We start from the raw sequence: 19,601 nt of genomic DNA on the forward strand, positions 1-19,601 counted from the left end.
TGGGAGAAAATGGAAAAATACATAAATAGCTGTCAGTCTAGAATTCTATACCACCGTAGCTAAATTATTGTTCAGGATTGAGGATGAATTAAAGCCATTTTCAAACAAAGGCAGTTTCCCCTCTCAGATCCCCGGAGAAAGAACCACTTGTAAGGAGGAATTTTAAGTGAGGAGGAGCGAGTGGAATGAAAAATCCATGCTGAGAGAAGAAAAATCCAGGTCTAATTACTGGTACAGATAGCAATGATATCTACTATGAGAGGGTTAAAACTGGGAGATGTAAAAGGCCTGTAGTCTAGTTAATAATACTGTATCAGTGCCAATTTCAGTAGTAATAACGGGCTATAATTTTGTAAGATGTTATCATTTGAGGTATCTGGGAGCCCTCCACACTATTTCTGCAACTCTTTATGAGTCTAAAATCATTTCAAAATTAAAAAGTTTAAAAATTTTATAGTGGAATAATGATCCTTATTTCATTCAGGAGGCAGCTAGAGATATTTATTAACTTTAAGTTCATCTAGTCAAGAGTACATGTTAAAAATATAAGGTTAGCTATTTAAAAATATAGAAATATAATTCCGAAATGTGAAGGATAAAAATGGAATAAATATACTCAATAGAACAAATGAAGGAAGGAAAGGAGAAGAAAAGCAAGCAAAGATTAAAGAATGGTAAATAAAATAAAACATACCCCAAAAAGTCAGAAATAAATCCAAATATATAAGTAAGCAAAAAAAAATCTAACTTTTTTATTTGCCAGTTAAAAACCATAGTTTTACAAATGAGACTAAAAGTTTAAATTCAGATATATATTTATAATAGACCTTTCTAAAATATAATAACATAGAATGAGTAAACACAATGAGTTAGGAAAAGAGATTCCAGGAAAGTAGCAACCAAAAGATAGCTCCTGTGGAAATACTATAAAATAGACTTTATGGGGAAAAAACATTATTAGGAATGAAGAAAGCAATTACATAATAATTAAAGGAACGATTCATCAAGAATCAGCTAAGTATATAAAGCCTCAAAGTATATAAATATCATAAAAATGATAAAATTATAAGGAGAAAATGAAAAATCCATAATCACAGAGGTAGAATGTAATACGCATCTCCCAGCAAATGACAGCTCAAGCAGGCAAAACATAGACTCTAGACTTTTTAGATAACACAACTGCTAAATTTCATCTGGCTACTGTCTAGCTATCTCTCTATTACTGCACCAAGTGGCCTAAGGACACACTGCCCAAGCACGTGCGGAATATTTACAGAAACCACTAGGAGCTAGGCCAGGAAGAAAATCTCAACAAATAACAAAAACAGAAAGCACTTTATTTCCTCACAATGCAGTAAAATTGAAACCAAAGTTTCCCCAAACATTTAGAAACTCCAAGAAAATAAGCGTACATTTTCAACACTAGAGCCACAAGCAGCACACACACTTCTGGATAATCCACGGGTCAACGAGATCTTAACAGGAATCAGAAACTCCCGGAGCTGACCCGTGCCACTCCTGCGCAGGGCTTCAGTGCCACCTTGGGTTTCTTTCAGGATTTTGAACCCTGTCTTGTTTTAACGGCACAGCCACTGCCGCCACCAGCCCAAGCCCCTGCTGGCGTGTTCCATCCCCTCTGCCGCCTCCCGCAGCCTGCACCAGCGGCCTCGCCTCGCCTCGCCAGCCTGCAGGGCACGAGCAGCTCAGCTCCGAGTTTCCAGGTTTCCGCAGGAGAACAAGCCTGTGGCTCGGGCGCCTGGGTCTCAAAGCACCGTGCTACACCTGCTGCACCGCGCAGGGCGCCTTCCCCGGGGCCTCCCACCCTCTGAGGAGGCTCTGGCCAGAGCAGGCGCTCCCCACCTGCCCGCTGCGCCCACCGTCCAGCCGCAGGCTCCTCTTCCACCCGACGAGAAAGCTGACCTCTACCTGTGCGCTCACTGTGAGCGTGAGGGCCGCGCTTGGCGAGCAGGTGCCACCCTTCAGCCTCTGATGACACTGCCCGAGGGGTCAAATCGATTATCCGGGGTTGCAGCTACATGGCAACTCAGATGATGCAGAAGCAAAGCAAGTTGGGAGATGTTCATTATTTATAGAAAACCACAGTAATGCCCACAAAGGCGCAGGATGGGGTGAGGCGTGTGTGTGCTGAGGAGAGGCCACGGGCAGAGGCCACGGGCAGAGGCCACAGGCAGGTGCCACAGCCCAGCTCACCTCCATATAATCAGGAGAGCCAGGCTGCACCTCTGGTCAAGTTTCCCAAGTGCAGGAACCAGCAGGCAGACACTTTGTCTCTACCATGCTACGTGTTTCCTGCAGCTCTCTTCTTTATTTGTATATTTATGAATTCTCAGTCTTTTGGTATTTGTTATAAGATTATTTTATCGTACCATAACACTCTTGGAAAGCAAATAAGTTTCTACTTTATTTTTATCTAAGAGAAGTGAGAAAGGGAGAAAGAGGAAGAGGAGCAGCTCAGCAGTCAAGCAGGAAAATAACCATAAGCCTGGCCTTTTGTAGTTTCCTTGCGCTAAGAACGACAGCGAGCGCCGTGGTGGGCGGTGAATGTGCGACTGTACAATGAGATGTTCTTCCATGAACTAGAACAATGCATGTCCCTGTCTGAGGCACCCACGGCGGGTGTAACGTGGGCAAATGCACATCCCTGTCCGAGGGGCCCACCGTGGGTGCTGCCTGGGCAAATGCCCCTGATGTGAAGCCTGGACTGCGCTGGACGGCAGTATTAACCTCCCTTCATCAGCCGTAACAAACGCGCACACAGGGCGGTCAGCCGTGGAGGGAGAGGGGTGTGGGGTGCTCTTTTCCCTTTTTCAGCAGTGAAAATGCCCTAACTGGGCTGTGGTGATGAAGGCACCGCTCGGTGCCAACGCTGTCGCCGGCCTGGGTGGAGGAAAACTGCTTTGAAGGCGGTGCGTTCAGGATCCTTTCCCGTGTCCTCAGAGGTGGGCGCTCCAGCTCTGCACTCGGGCCAGGATGGGGCAGAGAAGCCGGACGCCGGCCATCTGTCCATCGGGCCGAGCACCTGCCGGCCCCGGGTCTAAATCTCCCCCCTCGGGGGTCTCCTGAGAGGAGCCCACCAAAGCTGTCCCCTCAGCAACCCTGCATGTGAGGGAAACTGACCAGGACGCTGGCCGCTGCCCCCAGGGCGCTGGGTGCTGCCCCCCAGGGCGGCTCCCAGGGCGGCGGGCAAGCGCTGGCCATTCCCCTCCCACTCTCCGTTCTGCGCTCCCCTACCCAGGCCAGGCCCGCCACGTCCTGGGAGGAGACACGGGCCGAGAGGACCGCAGCCCGTGCTGGAGGGCGCCGGCAGGAGACGGGCGCAGCGCCGATGCCCGCAGACCAACAGCCTGCACCCTTGAGGCGGTCGCACGGCGCCACCATGACTCAGAGGCCCACCCAGCCACAAGAAGAGAGCGGCCACATGCCCCAGTGAACGCGGTGCGGGGCCCCGGGCGCTCACCTTGCGGCAGCCTGCGTCCACCGGCGCGTCAGCCGGAGCCCGGGCCTGGGATCTGGTCTTGCAGACATAGTCCAGGGGCTGCTCGCAGGTGCGGTCGGCCCAGTAGCCGTCCTGCGGGGCGAGAGAAGGGACAGCTGCTCGCAGGGGCGTGCCTGGGCCCGGGCAGGGGCAGCCAGGCCGGAGGGGCCCCTCCAACTCTGCTTACAAAGGCCAGAAGCCCTGGCACGCTCCCCCCTCTACCCGGATACATCCGGAGGACTTAAAACGCCTGGAGCCCTTGGGGGCGCAGGCAGGCAGCTGGCCCCACCGTCCAGCTGAGGTCGGCCCTGCCTGCGCGCCTCCCCCAGCACAGCGCACCTGCTGTGCCCCTGAGGCCAGGCGCCCCCCCCACCCCCCGTCCCTAGAGGTGTCACGGCCACCGTGACCCATTCTCTCCTCTCCACTGGCCAAACTTGCTGAGAAATCGTCTTGCCTCTCGTTGCCTCTCTCTCCATGCAGGCCTGCCAGCGGCGCTCGGCCCGCAGCCAAAGGCACAACGCAGGCTCCTGGAGTGCCATTGCCACCTCGGCCTTGCCGTGTGGGCTGCGGTGGGCTTGGCACGCTCCCGCAGCACCTCCGCCTTCCCCGCACCTCCCGCCCAGGCTTGTTTCCTCACCAGCCGGGCACGTGCCTCCTCCACCAGGCTGCCCCCCTGCGTACTGCTGGCCTCCCACCCAGGCCTCAGTTTCCTCGCCAGCCGGGTGCACGCCTCCTCACTGCCTGCCCGTAGCTTCCTATTAATCCCACCGGACGCCACCACCCAACAAAGTAGCCAGGCACCACGCGTTACCCACACGGAGCCACCCACTCCTCGGCCCCGCGAGCTGCGCGCCGCTACATTCCCCCTCTGCAAAGGAGGCACCAAGCCACACGGCGAACCCCAGCCTCCCCCGTGCGTCACCCGCTAACAAAAGGGGACCTTGCGGTCGTCGTCAGCTGCCACAGGCCTGTTGAGAGCACAGACGCCAGCGCCATGGAGCCCAGCAAGCCGGCGTCGCTGGGAGCTCCCACTGCAGGCAGGCCCCCGGGTCTGCACCTCCAGGGCAGCCAGTGGACGCAGCCCAGCACTCCGGCTGCGCGGGCCAGGCAGGTGTGCGGAGGGGGGGCGCAGCTGGCTGAGTGGGGGTCAGGCGAGTGTGCGGCGGGGGGTGGGGACGCAGCTGGCTGAGTGGGGGTCAGGCGAGTGTGCGGCGGGGGGTGGGGGTGCAGCTGGCTGAGTGGGGGTCAGGCGAGTGTGCCGGGGGGGCGCAGCTGACTGAGTGGGGGCCAGGCGAGTGTGCCGGGGGGGGCGCAGCTGACTGAGTGGGGGCGAGGCAGGCATGTCAGGGGGGTCACAGCTGGCCGAGCAGTGGCCAAGGGGGTGTGCCAGGGGGCGCAGCTGGACTGAGTGGAGGCCAGGCGGATGTGCTGGGGCGCAGCTGGCCGAATAGGGGCCAGGCAGGTGTGCTGGGGGACACAGGTAGCTGAGTGGAGGCCAGGCAGGTGTGCCAGGGGGGTGCAGCTGACCGAGTGGGGGCCAGGCAGGTGTGCCAGGGGGTGCAGCTGGCCAAGCAGGGCCAGGCAGGTGTGCCAGGGGGTGCAGCTGGCCAAGCGGGGGCCAGGCAGGTGTGCCGGGGTGCAGCTGGCCAAGCAGGGCCAGGCAGGTGTGCCGGGGTGCAGCTGGCCAAGTGGGGGCCAGGCGGGTGTGCCAGGGGGTGCAGCTGGCCAAGCGGGGCCAGGCAGGTGTGCCAGGGTGCAGCTGGCCAAGCAGGGCCAGGCGGGTGTGCCGGGGTGCAGCTGGCCGAGTGGGGGCCAGGCGGGTGTGCCGGGGGGTGCAGCTGGCCAAGCGGGGCCAGGCAGGTGTGCCGGGGTGCAGCTGGCCAAGCAGGGCCAGGCGGGTGTGCCGGGGTGCAGCTGGCCTGAGCGGCCCTCGCTGCTGGCGCATCGCTCCCCTGAAGTTTCCGTCTGTGCCTTTGCGGCGCTGGCGACAGAGAGGCGAGAGCCCGGGGCGCGGCCGGGGTTGTCCAGGCGCAGAGCGCGGGTGCCCGCGCGGCGTCGTGGGACTGGGGTCTCCTACCTGGCCCTTCATCACCACGCAGTCCTCCTGCCTGTTGTTCTCGTGGCTGGGCTCCCCCTGCCGCCACTTGGTGAAGGTCACGGGTGTCCCGTCGCTCCACTCGAACAGCATCTGGATCTTGATGTCGTTCAGGCCGATCCACAGCTCGTCGCCCGGCTCTGGACGGGAGGAGAGCTGCGTGGGCGCTTGCTCGAGGCCGGGGGGCTCCAGGGGAGGGAAGTCCCCCGTGTTATCCGCCCTGCCTCTCCGACACGCAGCCCCCGAAAAACCCATCTCTTGAGGGTCGACCCCCCATTGCTGTGGGCTTGGGGGCAGCTTCTGTTTCTGTTGTCGATTTTGTTTAATATCAAACGTGACCGCATTCCTCAGATGTGCTGCTGCAAATTGCATCTCCCGGGAGCTGCTAAAACGAAATGAGGCACCTCGACCAGCCCCCACTATCTGTGAAGCTCCTTTTTTGTTTGAAATAATTTGCCAGGTTCTCTAGAAAAATATCCTGCCAGCTGCATTCCTCTTGTTGGATTCATAATAGCCTATGTGTGCATAACTCTACTTGACTATTTCTAAATCTTATTAAAGTTTTAGCATAACAAAAATTAAAACCAATTTCCATTTTAATGGCTGTTGTCATCAAGAACACTCTGCTGCGGGAGCTCGGTCACTGCACTGGGTGTTAAGCCGACGACAGGGCGTGAAGACGTACGAACCCAGGAGACGCGCTCTCTGCAGACACCTGACCGCTATTTCATGAGCCAGCCATGGAACTGTCATCGTTTTCACCATGAAAGGTCATGACAAACCGGCAAAACCCAAATAACAACTAAAGATTAAAACAAAACAACCAGATTCCAATATACACAGTGATCATTTTGTTTCCAAATTCTATAGAGAATATCACCGCTTTTAGCTAGAATTCTAAACATTCTAAGCATTACAATGAAAATGCAACACAGGTGAAGTGATTAAAGGCTCCTGACTTCATGGCTAAAACTATAAAAGTCTTTATAAAACTATAAGACTTTAAGAAAGAAAATTAAGGAATGTGCAATTCCACAGCTGTTTAATTTGTGCTACTGGGAATTCCATCACAAATGCTTGAACTATGTTCTTTAAATGGCAAAATAAAATTACTTGCCAAAGGACTGTAAAGCTGATGTTGTAATAGCAAGTGGGAAAAATACCAGAGGCTGCAGGAATTTCCCTACATGGTTTAGCACGTTCTTCCTAAAAGTTGCCACTAAACACTGCGTTTGGAGAAGTCCGCTGGGCGTCGTGCCAGCCTGGCAGATGTTTCCAGAGCTGTGAAGTGAGAGCAGCAGGGGCAATGCAGCCTGCTTCCTTCCACTTAGATGGGCAGATCACAGACTTCTGAGCAACCAGCACAGCTTCAAAATGACCTCAGTTACCCCTAGAGGATTGAATTCAACAACAAATGAAGCACTGAACTTCCAGGTCCCTCAAGGATGATCAAGTATTAAGAGTTTCCTATAATTTTTTCCCCCTGACTAAACTGTAATTCCTGAGCACAATTTTCATCCTATACAAATGTGGAACAAGTGAGTGTAAAGTGGTTAGACTGATTTTATAAATCGGTTACAAAAGTTGTCAGTTTTTGTAGTCAAAACGTACGTGTGCAGGTGCCAATTTGTCCCCTTTAAATTTATTTCTGTGATGAATGTAAGAGATGTCACCTAGCTGAAAAAGGTTTTCCAGGCTTTTGACTTATAAACAATATTTTTAATGTTATAACTTTTCTTTGCCTTTACCATTTTACTTGGTTATTTCAAGTAAACAAATCCTTGTCAATAATTCTTTAAAAGTGAAACGTTGTGCCACCAAAATTTTGACTCATTCTCAAGCTGAATTTAAAAGCAACATTGTCATCCGACTCTCCAAAATAAGTATAGCAATACGCATCTGGGTCCTCCCAGCCTCGCGTCCTGGCATGTAAACTGCAGCACCACTTGCCCTTGGGCCCCGGCATTCTAACCCGTTTCCTGCAGATGCGTTTGCAGACTGCATCAGCACTCTGTGAGTCGGGAAAACCTAAGTGACTGTCACCCAGATGCGCCAGTTTTCGTTACAGGATTACGTTCAGTGCGGGCCGTCCAGCGTGGCAGGCGTAGGCTAATGCCACAAGGGGTTTGCCAGCCACCGCCGGCAGGTGCTGGCCTCCCACCCTCCAGGAGGGGCACCGGGGGGCGCAGGGGCCGGGGGCAGCAGCGCGTGGGGGCCTTTCGGGTGCTTCCTGCTGGGGCCCTGCCTCTCGTCTATCAGCTCGTTGCTCCGTCCTCCCGCCCCGACCGCGTTGCGGGCCCTGCGTCAGGAAGCGGGCGTCTCCACTTCCCTTGTTCTGCGCTGGTCAGTGCAGCCCAGCTGCAGCTGGCCACTGCCTCGTCAGCACAGTGGACACCTGGAGAAGCCACGGGCTCGGCCACCTTTTTATATTTTTCTGATGGGGCCAATTTTTGAAAACTTTACGGATTTTGAAAACGTTAGTACATTTTTATGTATTGCTTAAACGGTATGCCTGAATTTGAGGCATAAATTTCTTCCAAAAGTTTAAGCCAACACTTCCCACTTCCTTCTCTGTGCAACAAACCGGCAGCCTTAGTGGGTCAATAAAGAGAATAAAACCCAAAGGGGTGACCTTCCTTGTGGGATAAACACAAAAAACTCCAGAGAGGGAAGCTTGGCTGGCAAGTGTATGGCAGACTGAATGGAGTCCAGATTATAGCTAGAAAACGAGGAACTACTTTAAAAAGATTCCATAAACGAAGGCTGTTTCAAAAGAAAACTAGACCGAATCCCCTTGAGTGCTAATAATCCCTTAAATCGCTCTACGATTTCCACGCTGGGCCTCATTAACACCCGTTAAGAAACTGTTAACAGCACATCTAGATTTACTGGGCGATGCTTGTTAAACTTTGGAGAGGGGTGGGGGCGCACGTGGTCAACGCCGGTCCTACCGTATCCCAGCTGGGAGAGGACGAAGTCGAACTCCTCGACGCTGTGCAGGCTGGCCAGGTCGCCCCCTTCCTTCCTGCAGGCGGTCACGGCGTCCCTCTGGATCTTCTTCTCCCTGTGGATCTTGTAGCAATGGCCCGCGTACGGCCACCACTGGCTGGGACAGGCGCTGGGCACGTCACTCTCTGCAGGAGAAGTTCAGGAGGGCGTTGAAAGGGAAGATCTCCTTAACGATAGCAATATCCTCTGCCACTCTCTCCGTGGCACAGTTCACAGTGAAAGGCACATAAAGGCAACCCTCCTTTTCCGTGCTGGCCTCCGTGCTCACAAAAGGTAGATGGATTCATTCTGTCGTGTTTGCTTTTGGACTAAAAGGTAAATGAGCCCCACCTTTTACTTGAAGACCAAGTTGAATGGGGAATCTCTTTATTAAAAAACTACACCCAAAAGAAGGGCACTTTGGACACGGCAGGCTGTGCCGCAGCCACCGGCCACTCACCTGGGGCCTGGTCCCACCTGCAGCATTTACCTGCTCCCAAAGGACAATCCTGCAGCCGGGACAGACACTGGGACTCAGAAGGAAGGCTTCTGGCAAATTCTGAATTTGTCCCAAATTTGTGTGATCTTGGGCAGACACATCCCAGCAGCCCAAGTATCCACGTGTAGTAAAGATTTTTAAAATAATTTTTATTGGAGAAGTTTAGATTTGCAAGAAAATGGTGCAGAAAAATTTTAAAATGGAACACTTCCCACATTTGTGTGTCATCCTTACACAGAGGCCATGTCAATCTTCTCTGTATCATCCCAATTTTAGTGTATTATAGTAAAATTATACGAATATTTTATATTCAGTGCTGCTGACGTGAGCATGTAAGGATTTTAAGATATTAATACAAATGCAAACTGCCCCTTCTCCATGCGTTCTTCTGGAAGAATATTTAAGATAATGAGCTTATAAATTGCAAGGTCCACACAATGGTTACTTAATAATTGAATTAAATTACTTCATTAAGCTGTAATGGTATGCATCCTAATTATTGCTACTAACAGTGTGGGTCAAGTTTCATCATCTTGCTTATGCACTGCAGGGATTTACGGTAAAGGAAGGAGCTGCAGAGGGAGCAGGTGGCGGTGCCGGAGCAGACGCCCCCGTTTCCGCTGCCCGCGGGGGCAGAGGGAAAGCACGGGGGCGTATTTCTGACACAGCAGCTCAATGCTACTCTGTATGGAAACTCGTCCACACAGCAGCTGGGCCACACGCCTGCCTAACAGAGGGGGACCCCGTCACCCAACGAAAGGCAGGGTCTGTGCTCTAGCACACAGCCCCGGGCTCGGACGTGCCGCCGCGGCTGCTGCCGACCCCGGCTCAGCCCCGTCCTCCCAGGCGGGATTCACCCCGGCTCATCTGAGCCCCGGATTCAGCGGCCCCTCCCGACTCGGGGCAGTCCTGGTGACCGACACTCCATTATTGTCACGGAAAATGCGTCTTTTCAAAACTTGTGGTCCCCAATACAGTTTGGATTCTACACACTACCAGCAGTTACCAAAAAACAGAGTTAGCCTGGCTGTGGAGCCCTCTGGAGGGACCTTTTAATTTTGCTCCCAGGATATGGAAATAGTCGGCAAATGCTGAGGGATTTAAAACTGAACAGATGGACTTGTAAGATATTCTAAAATGTGAACACAACCAACCCCAGTGAAAGGAAGGGCGTTCCTGGAGCGGCCCGAAGCACGGCCGGTCCCCCGGGCTGCCCCCGAGAAAGGTCACGTCCCCTCGACCCGCCGGCAGCCACCAGGCGCATGGCTGCAGAGAAGCAGGTAAAATGGATCTTAGTATCTTTTACGGGACCCACCCCGTCCAAGGTGTCATGAAAAATGAACGTGATTTGTGCATCCCGTCTGGGGGACTCGGAATTCCTGAGAAGCCAGGCTGCACCCACGGTGCGTCCGCCACACCCCTTGCACACTCTGGCCACGTGTGGGCATGGCTCCCGCAGACAGCGCCACCGTGGTGGCAGGACTGCACCTTGCAGGCACAAGGGTGGACTCTCCCAGGGCTGTGCAACCAGATCCAGATAGACTTTTCCAAACTCTGGTTTACTCCAGCCCACGGATGATAGATATCAAAACCCAGCATCCAGTGTGTGTGAGCAAGTGAAGCAAAGCGAGGCTTCACAGAGGAGAACAGCCTACTGCGCTTTGGACAAGGTGGACAGGACTTCACAGGGAGAATGGAGGAAAAAGTTAGGTGCCCCTCCAACAATGCCGATGGTGAACGAAACATAGTTTATGTGTCTTTAGTCAATTTGAATAAAGGATGTGCTCTTGCCATAATTAATTCATCTATAAAAGTATAATGGAGAGCCTAGAACACAACTGAATTTTTTCCTGGAGTCCAACCTACATACAAAATTCATTTACTCCTTTTTAGTTATTGTTCATCCATTTCTGTAAAGTCTTTAGTGTAAGATGCTAAATTTAAAAGACTTGGAGCCCAGATAGCCCCTTGAATAGCAAGGATATTATAGTATCATCCCATTGGGGCATTGCTTTCCCAGCGTGGGGTCCAGCCCTCTCCCCTGTGCAGGTTTTATATTCTGGGAATGTCTACTTTCTAATCACAGCCAGCATGTTCAGGAAACATTGGTAGCCGACAGCGTGACCAGTGAAAAGAAATTTGCAGGAATAGAATTAAGTTTACCCCATAAATTATCAACAACACTGGTGCAGCAATTTCATACAGTTGTGACTGGACTGTAATTTCCCCCTAGATTCTAGCATTTTATCCACTCATCAAGCAGGTCACTTACCTGAGGGAAGAACAAAAGAGTTCAGGGTTGTGTTCCCCTTTTTACAAATATAGCCCAGCTTCTGAACACATTCCAGGTTTTCCCATTTAGCGTTTTTCCCGGGGTTTAGGGACACGCAGCTCTTTCCAGGTTCAGCTGATGGACTTCCTTTGAAGAAAAGGGAAAAGTTAGGCTGGGACTGTCATAGGTATTCCACGCGGACAGCACCGCAGCCTGTGCCTCCATCCTTGGGGCTCAGGGGAGCCCCCGCTGCCTTTCTACATGTTTACAGATAAGCATCTGCTGACGGCGCGACGGGAGACAGGAGGCCGTCCACCGCTGCTCTTGATCCAAGAACAAGGCCAGGGACGCGGATTGTACGAACACGCATCTTGTAATAACTTTTGTTTTCATCACATCGATTAACAAAACTTGATCATAGACGCTGAACACTTCTCACGTTCCTTACATGCTGCATTGTGGAGAGATACCTACCAAGAAAAGACACACGCAGCCCTAACAGCATTATTACACGTTGGAAATACCTGCCCGAAGCCAGGAGGCTCGGCCGAGGCACCGGGGGCCTGGGGACACCTGCCCAGCAGGCCGGCACACGCGACCGGACCCTCCCGGGCTGGCTCCTCTTTCCCAAGGACGCGTTCAGCTCAGCCAATGGGAGGATTTGGTTAACAGCTCATCCCTCATCCCGCTTCGTGCCAGGAATTGATTAAAGAATTCATCTCCGCAAGTGCAATGGGTACAGGCGTTGACCTGGTATTTCTCTCACTTTTCACTCCTGTAAGGTCTGATTTGAAACCGGGGCTGGGAAAACCGGCTCCAGCCCGGGCCTGGGGACAGCAGGAGCCGGCGGCCTGTGAGCCTGCGTCTCACCTCCCACGCACACAGAAACACGCTGTCCCTTCCCGCAAGCTGGAAATCAGACTACCTGCTCCAGGGAGTTTTACTAGAAGCTTCAAAGGTTACTTGATACAGAAAAAAATGTTTGCAGTAAGTATAAAGATGTTTAAATTCTTAATATTATGACCAAACTAACAGGATCACAGAACTGACAAGGTGTCAGGAGTAGAAGGAAACTTTCAACAATAACATGTTTGATAACTTTTGGTTATCGATCAACAGTTATTGATGCAGTAATTCGTAAACCATTTTACACACTTATTTACTTATCAATACACACCACTACCAACTTTAATGTGTCAATTAGTGGTCTTTTTAAATATTCTCCTTAAGTACCTGAATTTACATTGTATGTCATTTATGCAAAATATCTTCAATTCTAATGTGAATGTATTTTAATACATGGAATGTTGACTGAATGATTCATACAATGACAATTTCTAGCATTCCACAAACTCTTATTTTAGTCTGAAGAAATCCTCAAACTATCTCAGAAGATGATCTAATCTTCCACCCACTCCTCAGGAACTTGGGTTAATAAGGAAGGGCAGTTTTTTCCTTTTCTCATTAATATTCCAATTTCATTTCTCACCTTTCCAGAATTAACCCCCAAATTTTCACTGAACTCTTGGAATTCAAATGGTTAAATATGACAACCATCATCCTCAAATTGAGTAACAAGTTAACTGATCTGTCTAGTGTCCTACAATAATTTGGCAACAAAGAGAAAATAAACTCTAGTCTCTCTAATAAAGGATTATTTCTAACTATCTCCAATTAAAATGACTCAGGGCTGCTCTGGACGTGGTGGTAGGCAGACAAATTGAACTCTCACCCTTAAAAATGGCATCTTGTAATCGCTTGAAGCTACGCTGACTCCCCACGTTCCAGAGGAAAACAGAGCTGAGGGCATCGTAAGACTGTGACAACGTGTGCCCGTCATGGGATGAAAGTGGAATGTCATGTATAATCTAACCGACTTAACCCCAAATACAGCCCCTTAGACGTCCCTCTCATGTTTTAGCATCGGCCTGAATATTACTCTACCGCCGCTCTCTGTCTCCAACAGCTTGTCCATCTAGGTCAGTGCACGGAGGCAATGGAGCGCCTTCCTGGGCTAGCCACCTGCAAGGGCCACTCAGCAGCTGTCAAGGGGTGGTCCAGCCATTTAAAAGAAAGTCCTCTCGTGCCGGCCACGGCAGGACGCCCTTCGCCACGTGTGCGACACCGCTGCTCACTGAGCGCGCCTTCTTGATGCGCCCAGTGGGGTGGGATGCCTGGCGCACGTTCCCCCCAGCGCTGCAGCAGCTACGAGCGCCAGCTGGTGGTGGCGGAGCAGAGGAAAACCCTGTGTCGTTACTGGTCTTTTTGTCCTCCCCAGTCACTTGCTTTGTCAGACTCACACTTAGTCCTCTTTCATGTTCTGTGGGTTGTACGTTATGGCAACTTAGAAATAATTTGTTCAAACCATTTGTATCCTCAGAAAAACAGACAGCTGTTGGAGGCCCGACCATCCCTTGACGGTATTTTTCTACTATCAAATTACAAATTTTCAACAAAATTGCTAATGAAGTTTATGCTAGAATGCAATATTAAAATCTGTGACTGAAATGTTATTTTAACCCAAGTCTATTAGGTTGCAAACAGGAGAAAATGGTGTTAATGTAGAAAGAACTTAACGAGCATTGGAGCAGGGGCTGTGATATTGCAAATATCTCAAGTCTTGAGTTAATAACTCATCCTCCAGCGCAAAAAGAATTTCAGTTTACTCTAATCTAATTGTGTGTGTGTCTGTGTACAGTTGTAAACATATCTTCTAATATAGTATATAGCATAACACCTGTCCCATAAAGATATAGATAAATAGCTATATATCACTGAGATGTTATAAAATACAAAAACTGTGACAAAAGATCCAAAGTTCAGTGGTCTGGAAATTGAAAGCTCCTTGTCAGTCGCTCCTTCCAGGCAGCTGTTAGACAAGCCCTTCAAGAATGACACGGCTGATACAACAAGGAGGCTATAGTCAAAATGCTAGAATCCCAGTGTCCTGGCTAAGGGAAGCCATGGGTTGTTCTTGAGTAAAACACCTAGCAAACCCAGGACTCTCCGAGACTGCGTGCTTGAAACAGAGCCCTGTTTTGCACGATAATCCTGACATTTCCGTCCATTCAGATCTGGGAGGCAGAGGGCAGAGCAGGTGGGATATCTCCCAAAGCTCCTGTGTGAGATGAACCCTGAGGCTGGTAAGGTCTCCCCGCCGTCCAGACGGGTCAAACGCGGCCCACTGAATCCACCCACGGGATCGGCTCACCAAGGTTCAGCCCTACCTGGCAGCCAGTTCAGGTATCGGAAAGGGCCGCCACTGCTCCACTGCCAGCCGGTGCTGAAGCTCAGGCTGTTCAGTCCAATCCAGAGGCCCGAGGTCAAGGAGCTGGTCAGTCCTGGGGAGAAAGGCCAGACACCCGTCAAGGTCAGAAGTAAAGGCTTGCATCAAAATGTACTTAAAAGAAGCCGTAAGAACCATGCCTGACAGTCCTCCTCTCGTTCTCCTAGTAATCTAAGGTACGTTCCGTCATGACCGCCATCTCACCGACAAAGAGCCTGTGGCCCAGGATGCAGGTGAGCAGGTGAGCTCTCACAGGTGAGCAGGTGAGCTCTCGCAGGTGAGCAGGTGAGCTCTCACAGGTGAGCAGGTGAGCTCTCGCAGGTGAGCAGGTAAGCGCTCGCAGGTGAGCAGGTAAGCTCTCACCAGGGCTTGGACCCAGATCCAGCTGACGTCAAACCTTCATCTTGCCTGCTACTGGATACTTTCTCCAGGTAGTATGAGGCACTTCTTACTTAGATAGGACTATATTATATTTGAATATCATCATATAATGATATTTCTACTTTTAGAATAAAAATCAGATTTATTTTGTATAAAGGTCAAAGTTTTGCATCATGAAAAAGCTTAATAAACATTTCAGTCTATCACTGTGATAAGTTACTGCCCCAAGCTCATATTTCAAAATTGATTATAAGAATTTTATTTTATGATTTTTTAAAGCCAATTTTCCTTCTTATAAAATGATGATTAAATTCTAAACACTAAATGTTTGTGCTAATACAAGGAACACTTTATTTAGGTGGTTAATAAAGCATAATTATGGCATTCCAACCTCTGTGCAGGCCTGACTTAGAAATAAAAGCACAGAGACCACATGGGTCTGGAAAACACTCACAGGTCATTAACAACGTCTTTTTAAAAACTGTACATAAGCATTCTCTGTCCTCTACACTTTTTTTTAGTCTATTTAAAGCATTAATTGAAAGGAAAACATCCTGGGAGGTGAATGTAGCTCAAGCAATTGGGCTCCCGTCTACCATACTGGAGGTCCAGGGTTCGATTCCCAGGGCCTCCTGGTGAGGGCAAGCTGGCCCACGTGGAGGGGGGCCCATGCAGAGTGCTGGCCCGTGCAGGAGTGTTAGCCCACACAGAGAGCTGGCACAGCAAGATGACCCAACAAAAAGAGACACAGAGGAGAGACGACAATAAGAGACACAGCAGACCAGGAAGCTGAGGTGGTGCAAGAGAATGATCGCCCCTCTCCCACCCGGGAAGGCCCCAGGATCGGTTCCCAGAGCCGCCTAATGAGAACACAAGCAGACACAGAAGAACACACAGAAAGCAGACAATGGAGAGGGGGGAGAAATAAACACATAAATCTTTTTAAAAAGGAAATCATCCTTTGGCTTTAATAAAATACCAGCCTCAATCTGGCCATGGTGGTAAACATTAGACAAATATATACAGTGTTATCTATAGGATGTATTCCCCAGCAAGTTCTTTTGATAATAAGAGTTTCCACTTACTGAGCACACACTGAATTCCAAGCACTGTACTTGCTCATTTAATCCTCACAAACTATGAGTTAGGTGTACCATTATCTCTATTTTATAGATGAAACTAAGAGTCCAAGAGTTCAAAGAGCTCAACGAGCAGTTAATAAATGGCAGAGCTGAAATCTGAGCCCCGGTCTGCGTGATGCCAAAGTCCAGGTTCTGTAGTTTCTATGCAACCGACTGAGCCATCGCAAAATCACTAAAATTTACTTCCAGTTTTGTATTAGCTTCCATATGTATTCATGCTACAAATTCAAATCAATGAGGGTACAGCAACTCAATGCCAAAAAGATCTGACCTAGTATCATCTGCACCCATTTCTACACGAATGCAGTTCCCTGACTTGGGGACTGTGTGCCCTGCACATTCTCGTTTGTTCGGCCTCTGGCAGAGAGCCCTTGCAAAGGGAGAACGCACTCAAGCACATGGGCTAGACTGGGATTGACCGGGTTGGCTGATGGTAATAAACTGAACTGAATTCAACACTGAAGGCATTTGCTGAAAAGCAAACCTGAAATTAAACGCTGGCACGTAAAAATCAATGAAAAATAGTTCAAATCAACTTATTTTTATCAAGTGTCCTAGAAAATAAAAGGAAGAGCTGGCCTAGCTCTCTTGGGCAGCTAGGTGTACTTGGTGTATGTCTGCAGCCTTCGTTTCACAGATGGGGAAGCTGAGGACACGGAGCTCATCACTTATCCAGAGCCAAGCAAAGGCTCGGCACATCAGCATTGGGATCCAGGGTCCAGTTCGGTTTTGCCGATGGAGTCGATCCCTGTTCACAGTCACTGCGTTGGTGAGTCGCTTTATGACACCCTTTCCAGAGGGGTGAAAATGGTGGCGCCCCTTTAAGCAAGGAAAAACTCAGGTACAGCCATGCCCCCCCCGCCCACCCCAGAATCCACACCTGCCATCTGAGAAAACCCAGCATCTGCTTCTCCAAAGTCGGCCTTTTACAAAAATCATAGAAACATTTATTTTAAAGCTATGCCAAGGAAATGACAGCCTCAAAAGGGGAAATCTGTCCTTTCATTCAGCCTTCTATCTCTGGCTAAAACGCACGGCTGCATTTTCCGCTGGCCTGAGCCAGGAGCGGGCTGGACTGGGCACGCAGAGCCCCGGGTGGGCTCACTACGCGGTGGTGCAGGAAGGAACCGGGCGAGGGTGTGCAGAGGGCAGTGCCAGGCCATCTCCCAGCAAGGAGGACCAGGGCACCCAACCACGAAGGCGGCGGCCGCCTGGCATTCGTCACGTGGGCGACACGGGGCTCCCCTAGCCTCTCGCCCCCGGGATCCACACTCGTCCCGCCTCCATCGCCCACTGACCAGCGCCCTCTTCTAGTGGCTGACCTCGGTTGCTTCACGCGCCAGCATCTAACGGTCCCTGGAGATGCCCGTTTCTTCCTCCTGCGGCACGAGAGCCGCGAGCACCTTCGGCCGGGACGACGGACCCACCGGCTCAGCGCGGGCTGCGGTCTCAGGAACAGGCTTGACCCCAGTGAAGGGACAAACCCCATGGGAAGCCGACCTCACACTTCCTCATCTCATCAGTGACGTCCTTTTGGTGTAAGAGTACTTTACATGTCCTTCACTTTAAAAGTCTTTGTTACATTATTATTTATGTCTCTTTAGGACAAGTTAAAGAAACTGAAAATTACCGTCCCACCTCACTCATGTAAACGACAGTGAGTCAAATGACAAGAGGCAAAAACACCTGTCCACCAGCCATTCCCTGGGAAATGACCTCGGGGCTCAGGGTCAGAGCAAAACTACATTTTATGTTAATAATGACTAGATTAAATTCTATGGCACATCCGATGATTTTTTTCATCGATGTTTTAAAGTTACACTAACTCCAACAATAATTACCTCTTACTTGCTGAGTGGTTTGCAGTGGGAAACGCTGTTCAAAGTAGCCTTTCTAAAATGCTCGACAGAACTATTCCCAAAATTAATTACAAACTGTACAGTCAAGAGCGTAAGGACATTTACGATTTTAGAACTATAAATAATATACTGACTGTAAATTGAAGTGGACTTTGTCTGAGGTGGCTCATGGCTGTGGCATTTGCCACCACGAGGTGCTGTCGCTCTTTCAGGGACTGTCCCTCTTTTGACAGCCTCACCTGCTCTAGGTACTTCCAGGCTTGTTCTGAGGAATTAAATCAATTAATCCATGTGAGGTGCCTGCGATACCGTTACTATTACCACGATTATCACTAACAGCTCCAAGTTGCTTTAGGGTTGGCCAAAGATGCCCTTTAGAAACAAAGCTCAAGTCCCACATTGGATATATCGTGTAATGTCATCCACAAGCTTTTCTCTAATACGCTTCTATCATTTCATAAAAGGGCAGACCACATTTTTAGTATTGCTATACAAAACATCAATTCCACACGCTATTTTTTTATTTTTCTGCATGTCGTGCCTGAAATAGCTACACATTTACTTTTGAACCTAGTTATAAAAGAAGACATACTGAGGTCCACTATTACTCTGGAATCTTTCTTTCCTTTTCAATATTGACATCCATTTTTTTGCGGCCTCCACAAGAGGAAACTGGTGCAAACCATCAGGGTGAAAGGCCGGGTTTCACTTCCGCATCTGATTTCGGTTCTGCAAATCCCAGCTCTGCACGCCCGCTTTTAGGAATCTGATTTAGGAGCCGAGAACGAGCGCGCCCGGCGGGCTTCAGGCTTGGGGAAAGCAGAAGTGAAGATGGAGAAAGCCCCGGGGCGGCGCCGCCTCTGCTGCTGTGAGGTCGGAGCCACGTCCCCGATTCGGGGTCACCGGGTGCTTGGGGCCTCTCGCTCCCTGCTCGGCCTGCAGGTGAGACTCCCATGGGGACGTGGGCCACCCCACGTCCCCGTCCAGCCGCCCGCCTTCCCCCCACTCCTCCCCCGTAAAGTGTGGCAATGGCCTTTCTTTACAAAACATCAGGAACCTTGGAAACAGCGCAGGGTCCGGCCTGCACAGCTGTTCCACCACGGCAGCCGCCTGGAGCTCGGGGCCCTGAAACGGGCTCATACAGCCCAAAAAAGTAGCTTTCTATCGACTCCACCAAACCCTCACATAAAAGAAGGCCTTTCCTAACTACTGGTTTTTATTTTCATTTTAGTGGCCTATTTCCCACCATGGAGTGGCCCTTGCTACCCCACTCACATCACCATCTTCTAGACTCTTCCCCGATAGATTCCAAGAAAACGCGATGCCGGCACACCTCCCCTCCAAAAACACAAACAGAATTCCTTTCGTTTTTGAAATTCCCTGCCAGACACTGCTTTGGCCGAATTCCCCAACGTTCCTGACTTAAGGGCGAGCAGGACACGATCTCGTTTCCAGATGCTACAGATTCCTGCTCAAACGTGCTGACGGCGCTTCCTGAGCGCGGGTAAGAGTCGGGGCGCGGGGTGACCGGGGCGCGCGGGGTGACCGGGGCGCGCGGGGTGACCGGGCCGCGCGAGGTGACC

General features: G+C 50.6%; 1 protein-coding gene and 1 non-coding gene across 2 annotated transcripts in view; both read right to left on the reverse strand.

Annotated features, from left to right (window-relative positions):
• MRC1 (mannose receptor C-type 1) overlaps positions 1 to 19,601 on the reverse strand; it is a 90,728-nt gene that overhangs the window by 53,128 nt on the left and 17,999 nt on the right. Inside the window, exons 5-9 of the mRNA XM_058297900.1 lie at positions 14,578 to 14,691; positions 11,351 to 11,497; positions 8,543 to 8,725; positions 5,574 to 5,731; positions 3,479 to 3,589 (exon numbers count right to left, since the gene is read on the reverse strand). Of these exons, the coding sequence (XP_058153883.1) occupies positions 3,479 to 3,589; positions 5,574 to 5,731; positions 8,543 to 8,725; positions 11,351 to 11,497; positions 14,578 to 14,691 (713 nt within the window). The remainder of the gene's footprint in view (positions 1 to 3,478; positions 3,590 to 5,573; positions 5,732 to 8,542; positions 8,726 to 11,350; positions 11,498 to 14,577; positions 14,692 to 19,601) is intronic.
• LOC111765720 (U6 spliceosomal RNA) lies at positions 9,272 to 9,374 on the reverse strand. The gene has a single exon (XR_002797987.1). It is a non-coding gene; the product is annotated as a U6 spliceosomal RNA (small nuclear RNA).

The sequence above is a fragment of the Dasypus novemcinctus genome, chromosome 5 (assembly GCF_030445035.2).
Source record: "Dasypus novemcinctus isolate mDasNov1 chromosome 5, mDasNov1.1.hap2, whole genome shotgun sequence".
In the NCBI taxonomy this organism is placed as follows: domain Eukaryota; kingdom Metazoa; phylum Chordata; class Mammalia; order Cingulata; family Dasypodidae; genus Dasypus; species Dasypus novemcinctus.